This window comes from Globicephala melas, chromosome 4, assembly GCF_963455315.2.
Source record: "Globicephala melas chromosome 4, mGloMel1.2, whole genome shotgun sequence".
In the NCBI taxonomy this organism is placed as follows: domain Eukaryota; kingdom Metazoa; phylum Chordata; class Mammalia; order Artiodactyla; family Delphinidae; genus Globicephala; species Globicephala melas.
This window is the reverse complement of record NC_083317.1, coordinates 10,971,569-10,998,404: the sequence shown is the minus strand read 5'-3', so window position 1 is coordinate 10,998,404 and position 26,836 is coordinate 10,971,569. Positions and strand designations below refer to the sequence as shown.

The 26,836-nt window shown below is 40.5% G+C and overlaps 1 protein-coding gene across 1 annotated transcript in view; it reads left to right on the top strand.

The window, feature by feature from the left end:
- The first annotated feature begins 5,863 nt into the window (after positions 1–5,863).
- Positions 5,864–26,836, top strand: part of MRPS6 (mitochondrial ribosomal protein S6) — a 66,643-nt gene continuing 45,670 nt past the window's right edge. The window contains exons 1-2 of the mRNA XM_060297825.2: positions 5,864–6,421; positions 6,664–6,863. Coding sequence (XP_060153808.1) covers positions 6,394–6,421; positions 6,664–6,863 — 228 coding nt within the window. The 5' untranslated portion in view covers positions 5,864–6,393. The remainder of the gene's footprint in view (positions 6,422–6,663; positions 6,864–26,836) is intronic.

Sequence of the window (26,836 nt, the reverse complement as noted above, 5' to 3'; positions counted from 1 at the left end):
CAAAAGGGACCTAATGAAACTTAAAAGCTTTTGCACAGCAAAGGACAACTTAAACAAGATGAAAAGACAACCCTCAGAATGGGAGAAAATATTTGCAAATGAAGCAACTGACAAAGGATTAAATATACAAGCAACTCATGCAGCTCAATATCCAACAGGCAAAAAACCCAGTCTAAAAATGGGCAGAAAGCCTAAATAGACGTTTCTCCAAAGAAGACATACAGATTGCCAACTAACACATGAAAGAATGCTCAACATTACTAATCATTAGAGAAATGCAAATCAAAACTACAATGAGGTATTACCTCACACTGGTCAGAACGGCCATCATCAAAAACTCTACAAACAGTAAATGCTGGAGAGGGTGTGGAGAAAAGGGAACCCTCTTACACTGTTGGTGGGAATGTAAATTGATACAGCCACTATGGAGAACAGTATGGATGTGCCTTAAAAAACTAAAAATAGCACTACCATATGACCCAGCAATCCCACTACTGGGCATATACCCTAAGAAAACCATAATTCAAAAAGAATTATGTACCACAATGTTCACTGCAACTCTATTTACAATAGCCAGGACATGGAAGCAACCTAAGTGTCCATCGACAGATGAATGGATAAAGAAGATGTGGCACATATATACAATGGAGTATTACTCAGCCATAAAAAGAAACGAAATTGAGTTATTTGTAGTGAGGTGGATGGATCTAGAGTGTGTCATACAGAGTGAAGTAAGTCAGAAAGAGAAAAACAAATACCGTATGCTAACACATGTATATGGAATCTAAAAAAAAAGAAGAAAAAAATGGTTCTGAAGAACCTATGGGCAGGACAGGAATAAAGACACAGATGTAGAGGATGGACTTGAGGATACAGGGAGGGTAAAGGGTAAGCTGGGACGATGTGAGAGAGGGCATGGACTTATATATACTACGAAATGTAAAATAGATAGCTAGTGGGAAGCATCTGCATAGCACAGGGAGATCTGCTCAGTAGTTTGTGACCACCTAAAGGGTGGGATATGGAGGGTGGGAGGGAGACGCAAGAGGGAGGAGATATGGGGATATATGTATATGTATAGCTGATTCACTTTGTTATAAAGCAGAAAGTAAAGCAATTATACTCCAATAAAGATGTTAAAAAAAAAAAAAAAGAACAATTCTGGGCCTGCAATAGGCAGTTGGGGATACTTCACAATAATGTTAGAAGAAAAACTAACTGCTTCAATAAGTGGAGATGCAGGAAGTATTTTGTCTTTTTAAAGTCATAAAGTTAAAAAATACATTAAGCATTTCTTTCCTAAAAAATAAGATATTGTGGTAAGGAGAACATCTCCCACAAACATCCCATAATTTATTTGCAGGCGAGAGTAGGCAAGGGTGCAAGTAAGAGAACATTCCATTTTAGGCAAACTTTGCTTTATCTTCTTTTTTTTCTTATAAGTGGAGCCCAAATTTGAGCTGCACCCCCCCACCCCCCAAAAAAACCCTTATTTTTTCAAGATTAAAAAAATAACTTGGGGGCTTCCCTGGTGGCGCAGTGGTTGAGAGTCCGCCTGCTGATGCAGGGCATACGGGTTCGTGCCGCGGTCTGGGAAGATCCCACATGCCGCGGAGCGGCTGGGCCCGTGAGCCATGGCGGCTGAGCCTGCGCGTCCAGAGCCTGTACTCCGCAACGGGACAGGCCCGCATACCGCAAAAAAACCAAACAAACAAAACTTGGAAATTGGGGAATTAAAAGAGAGGAAGATGTTTAGGGAACTCCTCAAATGCCTGACCTAACAACATACGTAGCACACAGGATTTCATTCTGCAAGGCACACAACCAATAGCACATGCAAGCTGACGGGGTGAGAGAGGTAAAGATTAGTCTAGATATTTCTTAGAGGCTTGCTGAGAAGACAGAAAGAATCACAGGCAAATCAACAAGGCTGAAAGGATCTAAAAGTGTGGGCAAGGCTGTGGGTAGGGGGTTTAGGAAATACCACCGGTATACTGGTAAATCATTTTAAAACAAAATAAGTGTGAAATGTTGTCACTTGGGTGTGGGCCATCGGATGAGGAACAAAGGTACGTACTGAGCAGCCAGGCAGAGAAACAGGATTTTACAGGTTCATGTTCTGGGAGCAATTAGCGATGGAACAATCTCAGGTCTTAGTGAAGTGAGATACAGGATGGGGAGCTCACATTTGCCAGAAATGGTGGCTCCCTTTCATCAGCAAGAAGATGATAGGCTGATGAGAGTGATGATTGACAGCCTTAAATATGACTTGATTCCACCGTGGGATTATTTTCTCCGTTGATTGAAAACATTCACATTTCTTCACTTTCTGAGGGTTGTATTTAGAGATACAGGACTCTTTGAGATATCTTTGAGAATTAATGATCTAGTGTGACTCAAGGTCAAGCCTCATTATACTGTAATATAAAATAAAAGGGTAAACGTGATTAAACTTATGTAGGGCATAAGCTGAGGTTACTTTTTTGAAATAGGATCAGATTTTGACTTCTTATTTTTTCTTTTCTATTCCCTCTCATAAAAACTTACTTGAAAATGTATTATAATTTCTGGCTAATCAAATCTTAAACGTATACCATATCATATCTTTAGGAGACTCTAAATTACAGAGTAATTTTTTTTTTCTTGTAGAACTGAAACTGTGTTCTTTGACTAACTAATACCTCCTCTTTCCCCTGCTTCTCCCAGGTCCTCCCAATCACCATTCTACTCTCTGCTTCTATGCGTTTAACTATTTTAGATGCCTCATATGAGTGGTATCATATAGTACTTGTCTTTCTGTGTCTGGATTATTTCACTTTCATAATGTCCTCCAGGTTCACCCATGTTGTCACAAATGGCAAAATCTCCTTCTTTTTAAAGGCTGAATAATGTCCCATTTACCACATCTTCTTTTATCCACTCATGGACATTTAGACTGCTTTCCTGTCTTGGCTGTTATGAATAATGCTACAATGAACATGGGAGTGCAGATATCTCATTAACATCTTGATTTCATTCCTTTAGATATATACTCAGAAGAAGGATTGCTGGATCATATGGGAGTTTTATTTTTAATCTCTTGAGGAGCCTCCATACCGTTTTCTATAGTGGCTGCACCAATTTACATTCTCACCAATAGTGTACAGGTTTCCCTTTTCTCCACACCCTCGCGATACCTGTTGTCTCTTGACTTTTCGGTAATAGTTATTCTAACGGGTGTGAGGTGATATCTCAATGCGGCTTTGATTTGCATTTCCTAGATGATTAGTGATGTCAAGCTCCTCTTCATGTACTTGTTGGTCATTTGCATGCCTTCTGCTGAGAAATGTCTGTTAAGTTCCTTTGCCCATTTTAAAATCAGGTTATTATTTATTTATTTAGTGCTGTGAATAGTATGAGTTTCTTATATATTTGGATATTAACACCTTATTAGATATATAGTTTGCAAATATTTGCTCCCATTCTGTAGGTTTCTTTTTCATTTTGTTGATTATTTCCTTTGCTGTGCAGAGGCTTTTTAGTTTAATGCAATCCCATTTGTCTATCTTTGCTCTTGGTGTCATATCCAAGAAATTATTACCAAGGCCAATGTCAAGGAGCTTCTTCCCTATGTTTTCTTCTAGGAGTTTTATGGTTTCAAGTCTTATATATACATCTTTAACCTATTTTGAGTTGATTTGTGTGTGTGTGTGTGTGTGTGTGTGTGGTGTAAGACAAGTCCAATTTTATTCTTTTGCAAGTGAATATCCTGTTTTTCTGGCACTATATGTTAAGAGACTATCCTTTTCCCATTGTGTATTTTTAGACCCTTGTTGAAAATCATCCATTGATCTCATATGTGTGGGTTTATTTCTGTGCTCTCTATTCTGTTCCATTGGTCTGTATGTCTGTTTTTATGCTAGTACCGTTTTGAGTACTATAACTTTGTAATACAGTTTGAAATCAGGAATTATAATGCCTCCAGCTTTGTTCTTCTTGCTCAAAATTGCTTTGGCTATTCAGCGTTTTTTTTGAAATTCCACATGAATTTTAGGATTCTTTTAAAGAAGTTCTCTAAAAATTGTCATTGAGATTTTGACAGGGATTGCACTGAATCTGTAGATTGCTTTGGGAACTATTGGCATTTTAACAATATTAATTCTTCCAACCCATGAACATGGATATCTTTCCATTTATTTGTGTCTGCTTTAATTTGTTTCATCAGTGTTTTGTAGTTTTCAGTATACAGACATTTCACCTTTTTGGTTAAGCTTATTCTTAAGCATCAGAGCAATCTTAAAATTTATACATGGATACTGAAGAAATATTTTATAATTCTAAATGATGACTATACATTGCACAAAAATCTTTTTTGGTGAATTTACATTTATAGTTACAGTAGGAAGACACTAAATTCGCAGCAGCATTCTCTATGATTTTATTATTATTTTAAAATGATCCCGCCAGCATTCTGCAGCTGTGCTTAAAAAAAAAAAAAAATTGAAGGGGTGTAAAGTTTATTAACAACAACAAAAGATGGAACAGTAAACAGCTACTGAACATGGGATACTTCCTTATTTACAAGTTTCGCTGCAGAAGGCCTGTTTTAATCAGCATTTCAAATAATCAAAGGAGTACAATGTTCCATTTTCTCCTTTTCAGAAGAAATGGAATGAGCCCTCAGGCAGCCACCAGCTTGGGAGAGTTGGGGGTGCTGACTGTGTTGGAAGCATTAGGCAATCAGGCTAATTTCCTTATGCTACTTCTCAGGTTAGAGGGAGGAGGAGAAGCAGCAGCCAGATTCTCACTCACCCCTGGGCACTGGAGGAAACTGTGGCGCTTCCTAGGTGGAATGCTAAAAGCTAAAGTCAGCTCTTGGTATTGCCCTGGTCTTTGGCTCAGCATATTCCTTTGGGGTCCACATGTTCTCATTCAAACGGGGACATATGATTGATAACAGGAGGGACAGTTGAAGTAGGGACCATCCTGGGAAACCTGTAACTCACTTCTGAAGGTCCAGAAAATTCCTTACTTCCTTATTTTATTTATTTACAATATTCTACTCTTTATATCCAAAGGCGAAATTACACTAACCAGGTAATTTGTATTAATACTTCTATGGTTTCTCTTTGGAAGAATATGTGTGGTGTAGTCCACGAAAGGAAAATGTTAAAATCCAGGTATCACAGAAGAGTTTGTGTTCAAACCATCCTTATCTCTGGTGATGGATGGGAGGTTGGGGATGAGAAATAGAAAGGTGTCTGGATAAGGTGACAAAGGGACTCGTTATTGGTTCACACAGAGCACGTCTACTGAATAAGAGTATGAGCTCAGTCTCCATAGTCTGGATGCAAACTTTGTCTCTGTTACTATCATAACCTTTGCGTGTCTGTAGTTCTAAATCCCTAAAGTGGGGTTAAGAATAGTTCTTGCCTCATTGCAATGTAAAAATCGTAGCGTGGTGCCTGATCCATAGTTAGTGCTCAGTAAGTTTTACCTATTATTAAAGCACTTAAAAGTTGACAAACATTTCGCCTACGGACCATTTTAATGGGGCAAGCATGGGCAGAGGCTACAGTTGCAGGGGACTCCGACTCTAAAGAGTGCAGCTGGAGACAAATGCATTTAGTACAACTCCTGCCAGGGAGAGTACTGCCAACGGATGGAGGGAGGTGACCTCTGCGTTCGTGCTTGAGGGGTAAGGGGTACACAGGATGAGGCTCCACTCCTTCCAGGGCACGCACGATCCTGGACAGTTACTAAGTGGCTTTCCAAGCATTCAGCTGGTTCTCTAAATGAACGCCCAGTAAACATTTGCGCCAAAGTCTTAGCCTATCCTTAGCAACAGCACGTGGGTCAGGCCGTGCTCATAGAATAACAAATGCCGGTCTGTGCACGCATCGTTCTCAGCGGTTTAAGAGCATCAACTCACTCAGAGGCATCACAGCCCTGGGAAGTAGGTGCCCTTCGCATCCCCTTTTTGTAGGAGCCTGCCCAAGGTCAGGCAGCCCGCGAGGGACGGGCACGATCCGAACCCGGCGGCCCACTGCCTGCGCCTGGCGCCCACTTCGCCGCAGAAGGGGCCCCGGGAAGCCGCGCCAGCAGCCGCACTGGAACGGAGAGCTGTGGGCAAGGGCGCGAGGGGTAGCCGGCCCCCCAGCCCCTGTATCCCCCGCGGAGTGCGGGTGGGGGACGCAGAGAGAAGCGGGAACGTTCCGGAACCCAGGTGCGCGGCCGGGGGCGGAGAGAGCCCCTGGTCCGGCCGAGATCCCGCACGGAGCAGCTCAGCCACGGAGCAGGCCCCTCACGCCGATAAGTCGCGGGGTAGGGGCGCGCGCACGGGCCAGACCGCACCGCAGCGCACGCGCACACGGGGGCGCAGGCTCGCCCGCCGCCCAGGATGAGACGGAAGGCATGGAAAGTTCCAGCTGGTTCGAGAACTGTACGTAGCAAGCGCGGCGGCAGCGGCGGCGGCAGGGTTGGAGGGGGCGTGCGGCTGGCGCTGGAGGTTCCCGGCCGAACCCGCGGTGCCTCCCCCCGCGCAGCACCTGCGGGGCCAGGGTGGGGGGGTCCGGCGGGGACCGCGGCTGTGGAGGGGGGCGGCGCAGCCGCCTTACAGAGGGGGCGTGGCTTGGCCTACGGGGGCGTGGCTCGCTGAGGGGGCGTGGCGCCCCGTCTGCGCAGCTGCCAGAGCCTTAAAGCCCGGGCTCGCTCGGCCGGAGTGTGCTTTCGCCGCCTGGGAGCCTTCCGGCCCAGCATCCTGTCCGGTCCGTGCGGTCCCCGCCCTCCTGCGTCCCGGGAGCCGGCTCGGTTCGGAGCCGAGAGCTGCGTGTTCGGGCATGCCCCGCTACGAGCTGGCTTTGATCCTGAAAGCCATGCAGCGGGTAAGTGACCTTCCCCTCAGAACCCGCCTTCCCGCGCGGGCGCCCTCGCAGCCGCTAGGCCGCCGCCCCCCGCCCTCCCCGCCCTCCCCGCGCGGCCGGAGGGGGCCGGGGCTGCGGGCGGCGGGCGTCCGCGCTGAGGGGGCGCGTGGGGCCGGCCGGCCCGGCGAGGCCGCGTGCGCGCGGCCGCGGGAGGGTGTGCCTCGCACGCGGCCGCCGGGCGGTCTGGCTGGCGGGCGGGCGGGCGGGGGACGGGGGGCGGGGCGGCCCGCGGGAGTCCAGTGGAAGGTCCGCGGGAGGACACGCGCCAGCGCCCGACCCCGGCCCGGGTCCCGCGCCCGCCGTCGCGAAGCTGCCTCGTCGTCGGCCCCGCCGCTGCCGCCCGCTCCGGCCCAGCTCCGCCGCCCACCCGCCTCCGCCTCGCCTCCGCCGGCCGCCCCGGAACTGTCCGCGCTCAATAAAACCTTCTCCAAAGCGTGTTTGTGCGATTGTCTGGACCACGGTCGCGTAGAACCGGCTCTCACGTCAAAAAAAAAATCTTTGACTTCTCGTTTTCTGACTTCAGCGACAGCCCTGCTCCGGGTGCCCTTAGCCCAGTTTCATTCATCCAAGTTGTGGCCTTTTTTGCGCCTTCCGGAAGAAATTTGGCTCCCTCTGCTTTTGATTGCTCTTGAGGTAGAGGATTTCAGGTTTGGAGGGATGTTAAGCGATCCTGCAGTCCGTTCACTCCAGGTAACGCTGTGGCCGAGGACAGGGACCCGCGGCCCGGAGGCAGCTCTTCGTTCTCTGTTCTGGGTCAGGTACTCCTCAAGCCGTCGCCGAAATCCCCATTCTTCCGTGAATTCGGTAACGTAGAGTGTGGTGTGTGCTTTTTTTCCTCCCCCCCTTCCCTTCCAGGTATAATAATAAAAATGATAATAATTCGATGTTCGAACTTTGGGAAGATAGCTTCCTACAGCGCCAGAGGCTTGGGCACATTCCATGTTTTGGGTCAGTTTTGAAAAGGAGCTGTTAGGAAGTTAAGCCTGGGGTCTTGGTCCAAGCGCTGTTGAAACGCTGCCAATCACAGAGCATTAGAAAATCGTTCCGTTCTTTGCACACTGTAAAGTGGAAAAGACACCAGTGTCTCTCGATCAGGTCTGGAGAGTCTGGTCAGGCATGCCATTGTGTCCCCAAGCTTGTTCTCCCTGAATTTGGGGGAGGGTAAGATTGCATTGTTTAGCCTCCTGAGTATTGCCCCTTTCTTGGCCCTCTTTTCTCTATACTGAAATACACTGCTTAAAGAGAATGGGAACAATGAAGAAAAGAAAAGCACAGTATTAAAAAGGAAACATTTAAAATTATGTGGCAGTTTAAGTCCTCCCTTTAAGTTATGCGTTTTAGGAGCTATCAGAACCTGGGAAATGGAGATACTGAAATTTCTTTTGTTTCACCTTGTTTTAGGGAGAAAACAAGTATCATTAAACAGTCAATGTATTTGAGTCAACGTATAGACATAGTATTTGTTCATTCCATAAACCTTTGGAATGAAAATTCGGAACTCTTCTTTGTCTTTAGCATAGCTGCCAAGTACTGTACATTTGTCAACAGAGCTTCAAGTATGTTAGTTAAATGTATTTCCTCTGTGTTCCTTTTTTTTTTTTGTATCCTGTAACAACCAGGATTCACAGTCTTTGGTGTGGATCATACATTTTTTACTCGCAGTTCAGATAAGCCACATAGTACAGTGTATTTAAAATAATAATTCAATTAACCTTCCTTGAAATCCTGGCGAGGTTGGGCAGGGGCCCTTTGCAAATAATCAAGGTGAACTCCTCCCTGGAGGCGGAGGCCTCCATGGCTACAGATAAGGACATTGTAACAATGATGAAGTTGTGTTGAAGAGATCCTTGACCTAAATAAAGTAAGATTAAACAACAAAAAATTTCTCTTTTTGTATTGTTCATAAAACCTGTTTTTGAGTAGGTTGTCAATGGGTAACAAACACAAAGACTTACTGGTTTTGAACAGTTTTGCTTGCTTTCCATTTGGGGAAATTGGATCCTAAAATAAGATCCATACTTTGGGGGAAATGAATGAAAAATGCCACCATGAGCTTGTATATCTCTGACAGGCTTTGGGGAAGCCTTCCTTCTAATATGCAGTGGTTTGCAGGTCCGCTTGCAGGTAGCCTATTCTATGTAACTCCTCAACTTTAAGACGCATATCTTTTATATTTTTAGATTCTGAAATGTATACCTCTTAGTGTACCCCTTGATGACTTATTTTCCTTTTCCACCTTCTTCAGATCATTTATGTATCTTGGAATTGAGGAAATATTCTAATGTTAGACAACTCTTGTAAAAGATGTGGAAGTTGCAGTCTTTTCTTGGATTCCCAGAGAGGTTTTCCTGTTTCTTTTTTGTGGTACTCTGTAGGCCTGAAGAGCATTCCTCCTCTCTTTATGGTGAAAACTGAGCATAGAAGAGATTTAAAATTTTAGATGCAGGTACTGTGTTGAGGCTCTCACAGCATTTCTTGTGTTAAAGACCCACTGCACTGTAGCACAGACTCTCGTGGGAGTCCCCATTGGAAGATTTCAGGGTGTAGTATATAGAATGAATCTTTATTGAACTACATACAATTGTGTGTTAGTCACTTAGAAGTTTCAGTTCTATCTTTTTCTCAGTTTGCAATTGGAAGTCCATTATAGTGAATCGCTGCTTGTGTTGCGCTTTCAAGTTTGTGTACTAACGAATGTAGATGCCAGCCCTCCCAAGAAGAAATTTATTTGCAGGTACCATTTAGCTTGAATTTTATTAAAACGTGTGTATGTAAAGTTGTCTTTCTGTATTCCCCCTGTTTTTAATTTAGCGTGAAAAGTAGATAAATGTGGTTAATTCTGAAAGTTGATGCGGTAGAGTAATGGATGTTGTGAAACCAGACTTTTAAAGGTGATGACTAAAGCCATTTGAAAAGGTGGTTGCTTAGACCAGTTGTAGATTGTTAGGTAGACGTGTCTCCAGAATAAAAAGGTATTGAAAAGTCTTGTCATCGGTCAGCATCGTAAGAGTTTTATTCCTTTCTGGCAAACACGGTTTTCAAGGCTGTAGTATGGAAGGACATAGCTGTAGAAGAAAGATCACAAGCTGCAGGGTTCCAGGCAGTCTCAATTCAGCATATGGAAAACCTTTTCTAACAACTGAAAAAGTAACGAATTGCCTGTGAGATGGTGAGTTTTCTCTCCACCTCTACCCTGACCTCTTGCAGTGGGAATGTTTAGGTAGATAGAGGAGGAGGGGTCATGCATTTGGTAGGTGAGATATGACACTGAGTTCTGAGGTCCCCTGAGAGTTTGAGAAATGGCTTGTCCTTTGATTTCACTTTGAAATTTGATTTAACACATTGGTATTTCATTTCAGCTAGGTAAAAGATAGATTGAAAAGACAATTTTTGAATTTTAAAGCCACACACTGTGTTGAAAAGCTGTGTGAACTTCGTAGAAAATTTTTACGTTTGGGATAGGCTCAGGAAGAGGAATTTTGAGGTTAAAAAAAGATCTATGCAGGACATTTATGTATTTTGGTTACTTAGTTTAGGAACACTTTATCATGTCTTAGCACGTTTGCCCAGAGGATGATCACAATTGGCATATTTAGAGTTGTGAAAGCCCTGGGAAAATATTTTTTCCTGAAGTTTTCTCATTTCTACTTAGGAATTTTTACATGAAGAATTAAAGGTTAATGGTTTAAATAATAATTAGTTTAATTCTAAGTGAATATAGGTATGTACAATAAAATAGCATTTATATATCCTCTGGCATAATTTTTCAAATAAGAATAAAAATAGATAGCTACTTTGGAAATCAAATTCTTTTTCATTAAAAGAGATTTCACAAGTTATTTTATGTTTAATATCCTTCATTTTTAATTTCATTGAAAATCAGATTATATTTTAAATTTTACGATAACATTGAATTAGTTCTTTGTAAGTAAAGAGTTTTACGATGTACTGAGTTTAATTTATGACTTGGGTTTTATAAGTTTAGAAATAGGAGTGTAGTGATATTCCTAAAACTGCAAAGCAGTAGGTTTTCTGATAATGCAGTGAAGAGTCTCTTCTATTTCTCCTCAGTCAAGCCTTTTGGGTTAGAAAACCTGGCAAAAGTTGTGTACTCTAGAGTTGTGTCCCAAGTTTAGGATCTTGTGAAAGTAATTGCTACAAAATGTTTGCATTTTAGATACTTTTTGTAGGCATAGGGTCTAATAATGAACTCAAGTATGGAACTGGTCAACCGTAGGTCATTGTAGCTTGACTTGCTTGGCAACATTTGATAACTAGGAGCTAGTGATACTTTTGTTGTCAGTTGGTGGCAGACAGAAGTTCAAATGGAAACATATTTGTTCTAGTTGTCAGATGGCTAAGTTAGTCTCTTTTTCCTTCTGTGAGCCCTCCCTTAACAGCTTAGCTTGTATCTTTAATAATCACCCTTTGTGTTTTGTCTACTTGAAATCGGGCAACTTAAAATAGTTATCCAGTAACGAAAGACTTGAGCCTTGTGGGCAATGTTGTACTTTCACTTGGTACTAAAGTTTTCTTGGGTTACAGCTTATTGCCGCAGCAAGTGATTGAAGAAGGAGTCCTGTTCCTGCCCCTGAGCTTACAGCTAAGGTACAAGGAGTGGCTTGGGGGTAAGGAATCCTTCCTCACCAGACATGGTTTGTATGTATGAAGACTGCCTGTCAGAAGTTTGACATTCTGCACTAAATTCTTTGGTTATTCGTGACTCACACATTCAGTACAGCTGTTTGTTGCTTTTTAGAATCTACATGTTTCAGATGCAGACTGCTGTTGAATCTTCTCACCTTTAGATTATAAAATCACTTTAAAGAAAACTGAGTGTGAAAGCATTGAGGAAATTCTGAAGTAATGTTTTTCATCTAGTACCTTCACTGTATTTGTAGTTCAGGTAGAATTTGTCTGTTCAAGATGAGGAATACATCTTTTTAGTGGAAGGCAGTTCTAAACCAACAAGAAATGTTACCAACACATGTAGTTAATCTCTTAGGGGAATCAAATTTAAGGAATTAGTCAGATTTAAAGAAATCATTCAAATTTAATGAATGTTTGGTAAGTTCTCAATTTATCTAAAGGAAAAACTACCCTCAGAAGTTCGGAAAAAGACAGTTAATCCAGTCCTGTTATCCTTGTTGTACTTAGAGCAGGAGTTGGCAAACTATATGGTTCACAGGCCAAATCCAACCTGTCACCTGCATTTGTATGGTCTGTGAGCTTAAGAAAGGATTTTACATTTTTAAATAGTTGGGAAAAAATTAAGAGTATTTTATGAAAGTTATATGAAGTTCAAATATCAGAGTCCATAAATGCAGGTGTTTTGGAACATAACCCTATTCATTTGTTTATATTTATTATCTGGTCCTTTACAAAAAAATTGCTGATCCCGTATTTACAGACACATGATTTCCTAGGTTCACCATTTCTCTTAGCTTCTTACAGTGCTGTTTTCTGAGATTTCTGCTTTGATTCCTTTCTTTCCCTCTTCTTTATATACTGTACCTTTGCCTTCATGTAGTTTGACCTTCATATGGTTTGCCTTTTTTTTGGTAACAAGTCAAGAACTCTGGCATTTTGTACTCTTCTGTGCTGGTTATAGCCTCCTGGATGTTCCCTTGGGTCTGCAAACTCAATGTGGTTCAAACTTAATGAGTTGCCTACCCCAAAACTTGTCTAACTTATTTCTGTTTGTAGCTTCTGTTTTCTATCACATGTGGCTGAACCAATCCAACTCTTTGTTCCTTCAGTCTCAATCCCATATAGTCTCTTCTCTGCCCTAGCTGAACTACTTACGTTTCTTGCTTGGATTCTTGCAGTTTCTTAGGTGGTCTCTCTAACATATTGCTGGGGGGAGGATAATCAATGCCTGTAAATATGCTTTTTGGAGTGCAAGAATATAAGTTCTTGAGATACTTTGAAAGAATTAAATTGGGATGCATTTTTAAGGAAATAACACAAATCATTGTCACAAAGCATTGTATAATGATGCCTTTTTGATTACATCATTACCGTCCCATATCAGTTGATTGTGTCAACACCATTGCCAAATTACAGCACATTCAGAAATGTGCTCTTTTTCAAAGATATTCCTAATGAAGTCTGGCATCCAAGGCCACCTGTGATATGACTCCAGTCTTTTTTTTTTTAACCTCATCTCTCAGTTTCTTTCATTCTCCATTTCGTATAGTACTAAGTAAAGAGAATTGCTGTAGATCCCTATAAATACCATTCCCTTTTATTTCCTTCGGTGCCTGTGTCACACTGCTTTTCTTGGAATGCCCTCCTGTATTACCCCATCATCTCCATGAAAACATGCTTCAAGTTCATTTAACTCATGTGGTACGTGAAACAAATATTGAGGACCTGCACTGTTATGAGTATAATATTTCCTTTGGACTTGCATGGTGTGTTTCTGTGTCTTATCACATGGACCACTTTCTACTTAGTATTACAGTTAATTGGTGAGTGTTTCATATCTCCTTTGGTAGGTTACATGTTCTTGAGGGTCAGGTCTGTTTCATTTCTGTCCTCTGCTCTGCTTTGCACACAAGGTTGATGTTCACTTAGCTGCCTTATGGGGAATCCTCTTCTATCTGTCTAAAACAGTTCTTGAATGTGAGATAGCATGCTGACCTCTTGTGCTAGTAAGTTGCTTTCAAGTCAGTACACTTTGCACTGAGAGAGTTGTATGCTTATCAGAAGTTGTGTTGGTTTCCAAGACTCTTTCATGGCAGGTAATCTTGCTTTTATAATAATTTAAATATGTAAACTGATGAAATGAATGCAAACTTTTTTTTTTTTCCTGAAAACCAAGTTGGATTCTTTGGAAAAACTTGATAAAGGTGAGTCACTAAAATAACGGCTATAGAATTAGATATGGCTGTAATACCAAAGTTTTGGAGGAAGAATAACAATAATCCAGGATGATTCTGTATGTAGACTGCTTTACAAGATTTCTTAAAGCTTTCCACTTTAATGAAACTGGAATGGAGATTGTAGATGATGCATTTATAGGTACAGTTTAGATCAAGCAGCAGAAACTTCGGTCAGCAAGGAGCTCCACATCATCAATCCCATTCTCCAAGTGCTTGATCCCATATTAAGATTGGCAAATACGTTTATGTGTTAAATGTAGATAAAATGTTATGTATGTATGATTTTTTGATTTCCTATTTTAGCCTTAATCCCTTTTTTACTTACTACTTTTGTATATGATTGTTTTGGATACAAAGGCTTTTGCTTCAATAAGTGCTCCGATTTTTGTTTTCTAAATGAATAGAAGAAATTAAGATCCGAAATGAAGATCCTGGTTGTGTTATGTTGGAATAAACAAAGAACTGACACTGGGACAGCAGAAAGAGCTTTAGAAACAATGAACCTGGTTTTGGTTCCTGGCACCTACACTAGGAGTCTTAACCCTCTTGGATATTCATTTCTGTCTGTAAGAAGGGAGTGATCCCTCAGTTGGAGCGTCTTTGAAGATAAAATGGTAACACGACCTTAGAGGTAGTAGGTGTTCAGTATGTCATTAAAGTAGCTTTGTGATCTCAGGCAAGTTATCAAACTTTATTGTGTAGTTTTCCATTATTCCCACTTTCTTAATGAAGCGACTCCAAAAGATAAATTTTGTTATGTGTAAGCTACCAGAATCCAAGACTGAATCAAACCTGGAATATAGTACTTGCTCAGAAATTTTTGTATTAGTGAACATGAGCCCTATTGCATAATAGCTTGCATGCTAATTAAGCAAGGTCTAGCTTCTGCATCCGTGAAACGTAGAATGTGTGTGTGAGGGAGCCCATGAATGAACTCCACTGCTTGGAACGGCCTCTCTGTCAGACAGATGTGCAGCGTTTATTCAGTAGCTACTGGCCTTTCCCAGTCTGAGTGCAGTGGGGTTCCTCATCAACAACTAAACTGTTTGCAAGTGGGCTTTGTGTTCATCTCTCTCATCTGACCTTGTATAACTAGTACTTAGGTTTAATGTGTTTTTTAAGTGAGAAGGTTGGGAAAAGTGAAGAACAGGGAACAATCTAAAGAAAAGAATTACTTTAGATAGGCTAAGTGTCCAGGTGATTTGAGGCAGGTGGATGGAAAACTTAGTATTTTAATCTTCAGTAAATGTTTGATTGCTAATTGCCAATTGCTAAATCTTTAGGGATGACCCTTTTTCAGTAAAATCAATACATGGAGCAGATAGATCATAGCCTAATTGATTTCTGCTGCTACGTGATATCTTCAGTTAGTATTTTACTTTTCATTTTTGATGGAGCTATGTATTATAAAACTACATCTTTCCTTTTAATTGTTGATTTTGAGAGATTTTTTTCCACTCCTATTGGTACAGATATTTTTCTTACAAAGGAATTAAAATACAACAGTATTATTTTATTTTTTAAACATAGCATATGTTGCTGGAATGTATATGTTTCATTAACATTAACATGTTAACATTCATTAACACGCTTGATTGATTTTTAAATAATTGTCTTGTAAGCCAGGGGTACCTGTGATCCAAGTCAAAAATAAGACCATTTACAAGAGAATGCACATATTGTATTGATGTGTACTTAACTGTCAGTTTTTTAAGTCCAACTTTGTTTCAGACTTAATTTGTGACTTTTTTTCTACCTGATTATTTTACTCTGAAGCTGCATAATGAAATATTGGGTGATGTAGGGTATTGGGTGCTGTATGAAGCAGGGTTGAGAAATATGTGTGTGTGTGAGTGTATAATAGTGGATGAAGAAACAAGAATGTGACCAAGAAGATCGAATAGTAATGCTGCTAACTTTGAAATCATTTTCATTGTGTTTGGAGATGGCAATGTGAAGTGTAAATATATTCATGAGTTAATGAAAGCTGTTTAACAAAGTTGCCTAAGAAATGGAAAGGTTATATGTTGAATTCTTTTGACTACGGTGTTTTAAAAACTGGGTAAGTATGAATCAGCCTTATTTTGTCATAGTTTGGAGTGTTGTAATTCAAGACTGAAAGGAGTTAGGTGGGCCCGTGGTAAAATGGTAGAGCTGCTAGGGGTGGGGGGAAGGTAGGGGTGTGTGTGTGTGTGTGTGTGTGTGTGTGTGTGTGTGTGTCTGTACGTGTGTGTGGGTGCACACATACTTGTGGTGCTGGTGCTTACCACTACAGTCTATTATTGCCATGGGGAGTGTGGGCCAGGTTTTGCCAGCTTGTCCTTTTCTATCCTATTCTTAGCCAGAAATCCAGATTTTACAGGAAGTCTGATTTTTAAGATGTCGCAACTAAAAATATTTAAGCACCATGGACCTAAGGAAATGTATCTGTTGGTCAGGTATGGCTGCCATCTTGTAATTTCTGATTTAGATGATGGGCTTGAGATGTTCTTTAAAGACATCCTTAATTGCCTTTAGAACTCTTTTAGCATTTAGGTTACAAAAATTGCTGCTCACACATTGACAGAAACCATCTAGTTAATTGGTCATTGATTTACAGTAGGACTTATAATTAGTAAATGGCAGACATGTTCATGTCTTAAAAGTAGTATCAGTTTCTAGTTCTGGACTCGTGGATTATGTATGCCCATTTAGGCTAAGTGTACGTACAGACTTCAGAGAGCTGTACAAAGACTGAGGCGTTGACTTAGTATGAACTGTCAGAAATTGGTATTCATAGTCCACTTTTTCTTTAGATGTCTGGGTGATTGCTTATTTTAAGCATGGTTTACACCCACTGTACTAAAGCCTTACAGGTTTGAAATACTGCTTCCTGGAAAAGACTGCTTTATCTAGAAAATGACATTTTTTTGCTCAGGGTATATCTGTGAAATTCACATTAGCTTATATGACACATGATCCTTGGAATATAGTATTACTATGAAAAAAATTAGGTGCTCTTCTAGTCAGAGGATAGAACAAGGGGATGATACAATATTATAATTTTTGGTCAGGCTTCATGTTTCCATGGAATGGAAGCCAAGTCATTACCTTGACTGACTTGCCCTTTTTGTCTTTATTACTTCCCCACTCTCACTCCAGATACATAACAGCAAAAGTGCAAATAAACTCAGGTCCAGTTTGTTCTTCCCTACCTTTCAAGTCCAGGATACAGTTGATTTGTTCCCATCCCTCTCCCCCATCATTTTTATTATGATTACAGTGCCCTAGTTAAGGGAATCCTTACCCACTTTGGGAACATTTCAGTAGAGGTTGATGTGGATGAGAGCTTAAAAATGGAATTGCAAGTGAAAGTAGGGACTTAAAACCTCGACCTGGAGCTCCCAGTGCTCATAAAGTGGCATTTCCCTGCTTCTGTCCTAGCATCAAGAATTCCTGGTTCTGAATTCCCTGGCAGTCCAGTGGTTAGGACTCCGTGCTTTCACTGCTGAGGGCGAGGGTTCGATCCCTGGTCGGGGAACTAAGTAAGATCCCACAAGCCATGTGGCGTGGCCAAAAAAAAAAAAAAAATCCTGGTTTTGTCTTTGTTTAGACTTCAGTGTCTCCTTGACACCTACCTTGCCTATTATAACGCTTTAATTTTGTCAGGTGTAGAAACCCAAGTGCAGCTATAACAGCCAGATTGCTGTGGATATACTTCAGTATGAGAACACATTGACTGTGTGGTGGTCAGGTCATAGCTGAGCTTGGATTTCAGGTGCTGGGAAGGTCCTCGTGTGGGGACCCATGTGTAGTCTTTGCTTGTATTAGAAGGATGGAGGACCAAAGTCCCAGATACCTGTCCTGTTTTCAGTTGCTCAGGTGTCCTGTGTGCAAATTATGAATATAAGACATTGTTCAGTACTGGTTTTGATTCGGATTCAAGGTGAGTTTCTGCTGCTGAATAAAAAGCGAAATTTTGCGGTAAGGTCTTCGCCGGGCGTATGTTGCAGGGAAGGTGTACTTAAGTGTCCTTTTAAAAAAATTGCTTCATCCATTATTAAGTAAATATATGACCCAGTAGTAGGTTGTTTTGATTGTCATTCTTTTGTGCTGGTATACTGCTTGCCTTCTGTTTTGTTGGCAGTTACATGAGAAAGCAGTTTTGTGAAGTATACTACCTTGAAAACCTTAGACACTGAGTTTCCATCAGGGATGATCTTTAGTCCACCAGACTAGTAGCGTGATTGGTCTCAGGAATGCCATTCTTATGTATAGACTGAGGGCCAGGAGATTAAAGTGAAGAAAAGAAATTCCTTCTAATATCATTTCCTTTATTAAATATTTTATCTGATTAGGATGAAATAATTGGAAGCTACTTATAATTTCAACATCTCCTACCTTCTGACATCCAAGGAAAGCACTTCTGATCTTACTTTTCTGGATTTTTATACCAGTCTACTAGTTCTGTCTTTGAAATGTAAGAGAAAAATCCAGCTGCGTTTGTAATCTACAAAACCATGCCTCAGTTTTATGTTCACTTCTTAGGTTCAGTTCAGGGCATAATTTCTTCCAGTCCTTCCAAATTCTGTTAAAGTTATCCTGTTCGTGGTCCTATTGTTTACTTCTTGAAAATCCTGTATTCCCTAAACCTTGGAGAAGATGAGAAGGTTTTAAAATTTTCTAACCAAAAGTATCTGCCTGAGGAAACATCCCAATTTCAGGATCTTCTATTTTATGACTTGGCCTCCTGGGAGAATTAGAATCTGGTCTACCAGGAAGACTCTTGTGTTTACATTTTCTGGCCTCAGTCTCATGGAAAAATGAGAAACTTCTTGGCCTCTGTTCTTCTAGGAACATAAAATTGGAGCCAAGTAGGATGAGAACAGAAAACATGACGGTAAACCACCAAGTTGACCTGGTTGGATGTCCGAGATCTGTAAATCTTACGGTTTGTAATACCTAATTCTTAGTGGCTGGTTTAAGCAGGGTGTGTGTGTGTGTGTGTATTCCCTCCACCCCTTGAATATTCAGCCATCTTAAGGGTTAGATAGTGTGATCTCCATTTTACACATGAAAAAACTGAAGCAGAAAGGTACCCGGGACCACACAGCTCAGTAAGGGGCCAAGTCAGGATCCTAAAGGCAGTCTCAAACTAGAAGCTATACTTCTGATCACTGCATCTGTAGAAAACAGTGTACACTGTACTGTTATTAGAGCTATAAAGTCCCTTTAGACTGAAGGATACCTGTTTTGAGTGCCTAGTAGGTGCCAGCACTACCATGTGTTTGGGGAACAGAGGGTTAAACTGTAGGACAAAGTTCCAGCTTTCATAGGGCTTACATTCTAATGAGGGAGACAAACTAGCAAATGCTGTGAAGAGAAACAGCAGGATAAGGGGACAAATGTGGCCTTATATTTTCGTTATAGTGCTCAGGCAAGGCTGAGACTAAAGTGAGGGAGCGAGCCATGGCCATTAACTGGGGGCAGAAGAGCAGGGATGAGTGCAGAGGTCTTGGAGTGGTTATATTAACATGGCATTCAATTCAGCAGGCTTTTATTTTATAGGTCGTCTTCAAGCTTTCCTGAAAGAATTGACAGCATATGACAGTTTAATGCTTACTTTTTTTCCACAGGACTTTTATCTAGTAATCTATCTTGATGAATTTGGCTTGAGGTACATGTTTTTCTCATTTTATAGAAGTGAGAATTAAGATGTGGACTCGAGCATACGTAAAGGTGACTCGTTTAACGAATCTCCATATTGTACCCATCACCCAGTTTCAGCAGTTATCACCATTTACCACTCTTGCTTTATCTCCACCACCCCTTCCCTTTATTTATTTATTTTTTTTGCTGGAGTATTTTATATTTATCTTAAAATTTTAAACCTTTAGAAGAGTTACCAGTATAAGAACCATTCAGTTAACACCTGTATGCTTTTCACCTAGATCACTAATTTGCCATATTGGCTCTTTTTTTATCATTTGAGAGTTTCAGGCATTGTTGACATGCCTTTCTTAGGAATAAGGACTTTCTTCCTAACCATAGCATGACCATTACACTCAGATTTGACATCAGTACAATACAGTTATAGAATGTTCAATTTGTGTTCTAATTTACCTTGTTATTCCAGTGTTATCCTTTAGTTCTTCAGTCCGTTATTCAGTCAAGGCTCATGTATTTGGTTGTTGTTTAGTCTTTTTGATCTAGAGCAGTTCTCAAGCCTTTGTCATTAAGGACAGTGTCACTTTGAAGAGTCCAGGCCCTTTGGTCGGGAGAATCCCTCAATTTGAATTTGTCTAGCTGCTTTCTCATGATTAGAGATTAGGTTAAACATTGTTGGCAGGAATGTTACATAGGGATGTCAGTTTGTCCCACTGTTGGGGATGTCAAACAATTATTTGGTTTAGGTGATATCCACCAGATTGCTCCATTATAAATGTACCTTTTTTCCTTTAGTAATTATTAAGTGATTTATGGAGTGACAAACTTGATTGAGACTCAATATTCTTTTCTCCAGCAGTCTTCCACTGGATTTAGCATTTATTGATGATTCAGAATCAGTTATTGCTGGAGTACTGCAGCAAATGCAAATGCAGATATAAAATTTCTCCTATAAATATTTATCATGTATCTAAAAGGTAAGGGCTTAAAAAACAAAAACAAAAAACCACAGTGCCTTTATGCTACCTCACTACAATTCCTTAACATGTAATATCCATATTCAGATGCCCTGAATTGTCTCAGTTGCTTCTCTACAGTTGATTTGCTTGAATCTGAATCCAAGCATCCACAGGTTGTATTTACTTGATGTTTTTGCAAGTGTTCCTGGGTATAGCATTCATGTCTGCCTTTAGAGATAAGATTAATTCTTGATGGGTGTAGGTGTTGACAGCTTCATGCATCCATTCTGAAGTTCCCATCAAACTTTCTTTCACCTAAGCGTTCTAGCATGCATTGTAATCATTGCCTAGGGACATTACTTCATTAGGGATTACGAAAGGTGATTCTCAGATTGCATCATTCCTTCTGTATCGATGAGCAGATTTTTTTCTGACCTGTGTTTATTTCCACTTTTTTATGTATACCTTCCTGGGGAGAGTTGTAAAAGGATACATTCTTCATCTTTACAGAGGATGGTTCTGGACTTCCTTAGTAATTCTGTAATATGTCCTCAATTTTCTCATATGTAAATTTGGGGGTAATTATGCCTACCTCTTGGGGATTTTGTGAGGATTAAATGGTCTGGTACATGTAGCTTAAAAATGGCGCCTGGCACTCATGTTGGGGTAAGCGCTAGTTATTAAAGTAACTTTTTCATTTAATTCTTCAAGTGTAATGGAGAGGCAGAGATGGGAGAGGTTCTTCATGTGTTGACATCAGCAGGATGCTTGAATTTGTATAGAGTGAGCTGAGCGAAGTGCTGCTTGCCCACACCAGGCTGTCCTTTTTGACTGCATGGAAACAACCATAATACACGAAGCATATATCACTGCACACTGTGAAATGGATATTGACAATTGAAGAGGTAAAATCTGGAACACATTCTGAAATGGAGTTAGTACAGTGAAGGGAAGTAGGTAGGTAGGGAGGATGAGATGGTGGCTCCAGGTACAGGTTTTTACTATGTCACGGCCCTTTGAGATTTTTATCTGAACAAAGGGCAGCATGCTTGCCTAGTCTGATTTGTCTTGTTATCATTCTACACTCAACTAGAGCTGTTTCAGATTGCAAATCACTTTGGTAGGGGAGGAAATGCTTTACTTCTTCTTGGCCTTTTAATCTACCTTCTCTTTCTGCTTTAAAAAAATCCCACTGTTGATAATTGTATAGAGTGTTGGAAGTTTAGCACTCTTTTTTTTTTTTGCGGTACGCGGACCTGTCACTGTTGTGGCCTCTCACTGTTGTGGCCTCTCCCGTTGCGGAGCACAGGCTCCGGACGCGCAGGCTCAGCGGCCGTGGCTCACGGGCCTAGCCTCTCCACGGCACGTGGGATCCTCCCGGACTGGGGCACGAACCCATGTCCCCTGCATCAGCAGGTGGACTCTCAACCACTGCGCCACCAGGGAAGCCCAGTTTAACACTCTTGATCAGGTGTTTAGTCATTAATATTTGATTCATTTATTTAAACATTTGAGCACCTGCAGTGTGCAAGATACTGTTCTAGACACAGACCCACATCAGTGAGCATCAGAGACTAGGGTCTCTACCCTCATGGAATTTACATTTTGGTAATGAGGTGACAGTAAATATGAGGAAGTTGTATAGTATGTTAGAAGGTGTTGAGTCCTGTGGAAAAAAATAAAGCAGGATAAAGAGAGATTGAGATGGTTAGGAAGTTACTTTTAAGCAAAGACAATGAGAGGAGAGCAAGTCTTGTGAAAATCTGGGGGTGCACAGTGTGTCCTGCATAGGGAACAGCTAGTGTCAAGGTCCCGAGGCATGTTTGGTACATTGTGCATTGTGAGTGAAGAGGTGACTGCTTGCTGTGTTAATGCCCTGTAGTGGGCCAAGGGCCAGAGCTTGGAGACAGGTTAAGAGGCTAGGGCAGTTAACTGGATGAGATGGAATGGTGATTTGGGGCAGGGTGCTAGTGGTTGAGATTCTGAGTGGTCTGATTCTGGATATAGTTTTTGAGAGAAAGCTAACAGATTTTGCTAATGGATTGATTATGAGTGGGTTGAGAGAGAAAGTGAGCAAACCTTCAGGGATGACTGATAATTTTTGGCTTGAGCAATAGTAAGGATGGAGTCGCCATTTTCTGAGGTGAGGAAGATTGAGAATGGAACAGCTTTAAGGGGGTGAGCCAAATTATTCACACTCCCAAGGAAAAGGGTAGGTGGTTACAAACTCTTCATTCAGTAAGGACAGTGGTCCATAGATTTTGCTATGAGAACTCATATCTATAGATCATATAGCCAGTTCTTTTAACCTAATGTCTTAAGGATGTAAGAGTTAGCAGATGAAGGAAGGCTGAGATTCATATAGCCTGTGGTAACAAGGTCAGATGTAGAATAGACTTTGAGACTTAATTTTTTAATTCTAACACTGAAAAAGAGAATGGAGGCAAAAGCCTTGGACTTGGAGAGTGAGAAGCTGGTTGAGCCTTGATCTTCTAGCCGAATTTCTTGCTCTGTGTGTTTTTACTTATATGAGAAGCCTGTGCCTGGGACTACTTTTTGTTTTGAATCTCTTCGTTTTCTTCATACATATATTCATCACAAATGATCATACATAAATACTTCAGTTGGATTTTATCCTGTACACTCTTTGCAGTCACTTTCGTTAACATTTGTTATATATACATCTCAGTTGTTTTCTCTGCAAACTCAAAATTTTTAAACATGGGTGATATTGAATGATCTTTTATTAATATTGTTTGTTTCTATTAATAAATGTCCTTTTCATGAAAGATAGTATTGCATAGTGATTAAGGGAAGAAGCAATTTAAACCTAGATGGGAGTGCAAATCCAGATGTAAACACAAATAACTGTATCCTGGGGTGTTATACTACTTCATTGGTTTCAGTTTTGTGTGTAAAATGATCATAATAATTGTACTTATCCCATAATTGTTGTAAGGATTAAAGTAATGCATACAGCACTCTAGGTACAGTACCTACAAGGTGTTAGGACTTAGTGCCAGGTAGTTATTTTTTATCTCCATTATTTATAACTCATTTATGATAACTAGTCGTTTGCAAGCAAATAGTGCTGAGCCTCTTGAATTCTTCCCATAAAAAGTTAACACAAAATGCTTAGTCATTGGGATTACATGATATGGTATCATAGGCTCTTCTACTCCGTTACTTTACATTTTCATTTCTCTCAAAAAATATAGGTTATTGGAGTTTGCTCCATACACATGTTCTGGTATCATCCACATAAATATTGAAACCAGTGGTAGTTTCAAATTTACTCCCATACCCAAAAGGTCTTCATTGCTGAGACTTCTTTCGAAAAATAAACAAAACCAAAAAGACCCCTGGTGAGCCACACTTCTACATTCTTCGAAGCAAATTAAAATGACTGTATCTTGGGGGATGTGTGTATATGGATGAAATGATAAATCTAGTGATTTATGAACTTTTCTAGGTGAATAAGATTTTATTTGAAGAAATGGCTTACTTACATGGGAAACCATCCCTCCTAACCCCCCACCCCCAATAATTTGCTAAAAGTAGAGCCGTTCTGGTTGGTAGAGGGTTGCTGGAGGGGGGCTTAAATCCCTGTTCACTCTGCCTCACCTCCCACCCCTGTGATGGGACACCCCCATGTCCCATCTAGGAACCCTCAATATAGTTTGAATGCCATTTGAGTTCAATCACGGTTTCATACATTTCTTACATACTTCCAAAAACTTGAATAGCAAGATTGTAGGTATAGTAGAAATGTTTTGCCAAAGAAATTTAAGGGCAAGCTCCTTAAATGTTTTAGGGACTATTATATGATTACATGTCTTCAGCTCCACTTGTAATTTAAAATTGGCTGGAATTCATATCTGTTGTATTAGAAACACTCATTTTCCTTTTGGTGTCACTGATAAACTGCTATCATAGCCAAGCTCTACAATTTTAAAGTTAAGCAAGGGTTGAGGAAGGCCCTGTTATGAGTATGTATATACCAAGCACCAGTAACCTATTCCACTAGAGGAGTTTGCTTTGCTGGACTTTGAATCAAGATAACAGAAGTGAAAATGTGTCTGAAAAGTCCATAAGTAGAATTTTATATAAATTTAGTGAGTTTTTTTGTATTTAACTTGAATGAAGTGATGTAGATAGGAGCTAATAGTTGAGGTGGTTGGGAGCCTGTTTAAAATATTTGTGAGAGAACTGCATATTTAATACATTATTTTATTTAGTTCTTTTTATCTATAAACTTTTATGAGGCTTTTAAAACACCTGGGGTATCGTTGACAGTTTAATTTGAAAGGCGCCGATATCACCACTTCCAGTCTATGCAAGTTGTAGACAGTGAAGTGACGTTTACTGAGCACCTGCCTGTGTCACTGGGCAGCACACTTTCTAGGTGTTACTTATTCCTTATTAAACCATTAGGAGCTGCATGGTGCTTTCATTTTACAGATGAGACAGTTGAGGCTCATAGAGATTGTTACTTGCCTAAGATCCTGCAGTTAGGAAGTGACAGAGCTTGGACCCCCAGCCCTTCAAAGCTCGTCTGCTTGCTTGACTATGCCACCTACACATGTAAGTTTTCAGATGTGTTGGTGTATTCTGTACCCCTTAAATTACTAGTTAGTAAAGGGAATATTTTCCATTGGATCAAAATGAGCAAGACTTGGCAAGCCTGCTGTTGACAGTAGTGGGCTCTGCCTATTCAGATTGTCCTTTTGAATGTTTGGTTTTTAAATCGACCCCAAAGATAAAAAGGTTGTGGTTTGGTCACTTTGAGGGTCACTTTGTTCTACTCTTTGGTAGTTCACTAGCCTCATTGAGTTTATTATGACTTGCAGCCCTGATGGCTTTAAGGTTTGTTTTTCTTGTTCTTTGTTTGGTTTTTATGGCAGATGACTTTCTTTTAAGAGTGACCATACATCCTGGATTTTACAGAATGTCCCAGAATAGTTTCCTAGTTTGGAAGATAAACTATGTTTTTCCTAGATAATAGAAGAGAGATGTTAGATTTGGTCATAACTAATTATGTTTTGATTATATTACCTGAAGGGGTTTAATAGCTGATTTAAATTTGGTCTTAACCTATTTTACTCTTTCTAGTTCAAACACAGCAAATATTTGTGTACACTTCTTTATTTGGATTAATTCTTTAACTGTAATTTAATTCATCCAAGTAAATGAAATAGTACTTTCATGTACCAAGATTGTATTTTAATTTTGTGCGGAACTATCAACAAAACACTGCTTTCTGAGACAGAAGCCCCCTCCTGTTGGGGAGAGTCTCTCAGTTTCACAACACCCTTGTGTTTGATTGAAATCAGCTAAATTTCTTACACTGGCCATCATAACTAGGGGACCGTTTCTTTATACATTCTACGTCTATTACTCTCATTATAGAAATAATCATTTTCTTAAAAATGCACTACCAAGGAGCCAACCCACATACTTATCATTACTATACCTACTTTTATTACTTGTCCCACCTTTCTCACTTACGGGATTTATCTGAACCGTAAACCAGCTTAGTCCTAGAAATATAAAAACATAAATTAAAAAATTTCATTTTAGCTGGAGAAAAAATTTTTCCATGTATATTCTTTCTAACAATAAAGGAACTCTGGATAGTGTTCGTTATATTTTTGTTGTAGAAATGTTTACTTCTTTAAAAGAGTGAGAAAAAATATGCAAAACTTGTATATTTTATTTGGAACCATTTTTTAAGAATTGCACAGTTTATCTCCTGAAAGCCTGTGACAGTCTCTCTTAATGACTAGAATGTGAAATTTGGCTGCATTGTATTATATTATTTTCTATCTTTCTGTAAACTAATTTGATCTGTTTTTGTTTTTGTTTCCTTTTCCAGTCTTTACTAGGTGCTGGTCTCTGGATGTTTTTTGTTTAAGTTGGAAAAATCTTAAATCTGTCCAGACTGATATGGTATCCAGTGAGATGGGGACTGTTGGCAGTGGCTTTTGAAGGATCTGAGGGGGCAGAAATAGTTGAGAACTCGGCCTTGAGCTAGTGTTTGGCGTCGTCCTGCTGCCTCTCCTGTGGGCCCAACGTTTTTTCTCTCTAGCTTACCTGCCAGCTGTTCTAGGGAAGTTAGGGGTTAGACCAGTGTAAGCATTCATCAGGGAGCAGAATATGTCTTGGATATCTTACTTGCATCCTATTTGACAATGGGAAACAGTGTTGTTTATTTTAGCAGTGCTTCCTGGTGATCGGAGAAGGAAGGGCTTGTTTTGTTTCTGAGCACTCTGTTCTTTGAACAAATAGGCTGCTGCAGCAGCCACTACAACACATACCCGCTTCCACCTTCCCTCCAAACAAAAATAAAAACACTCTGGGTGTTTGTCCCTTCTTGAGGAGACAGATAGTCAAGTATTGCTGTTGAGAAGAGAGACACTTGAAATGGCCGTTCTGACCAGTA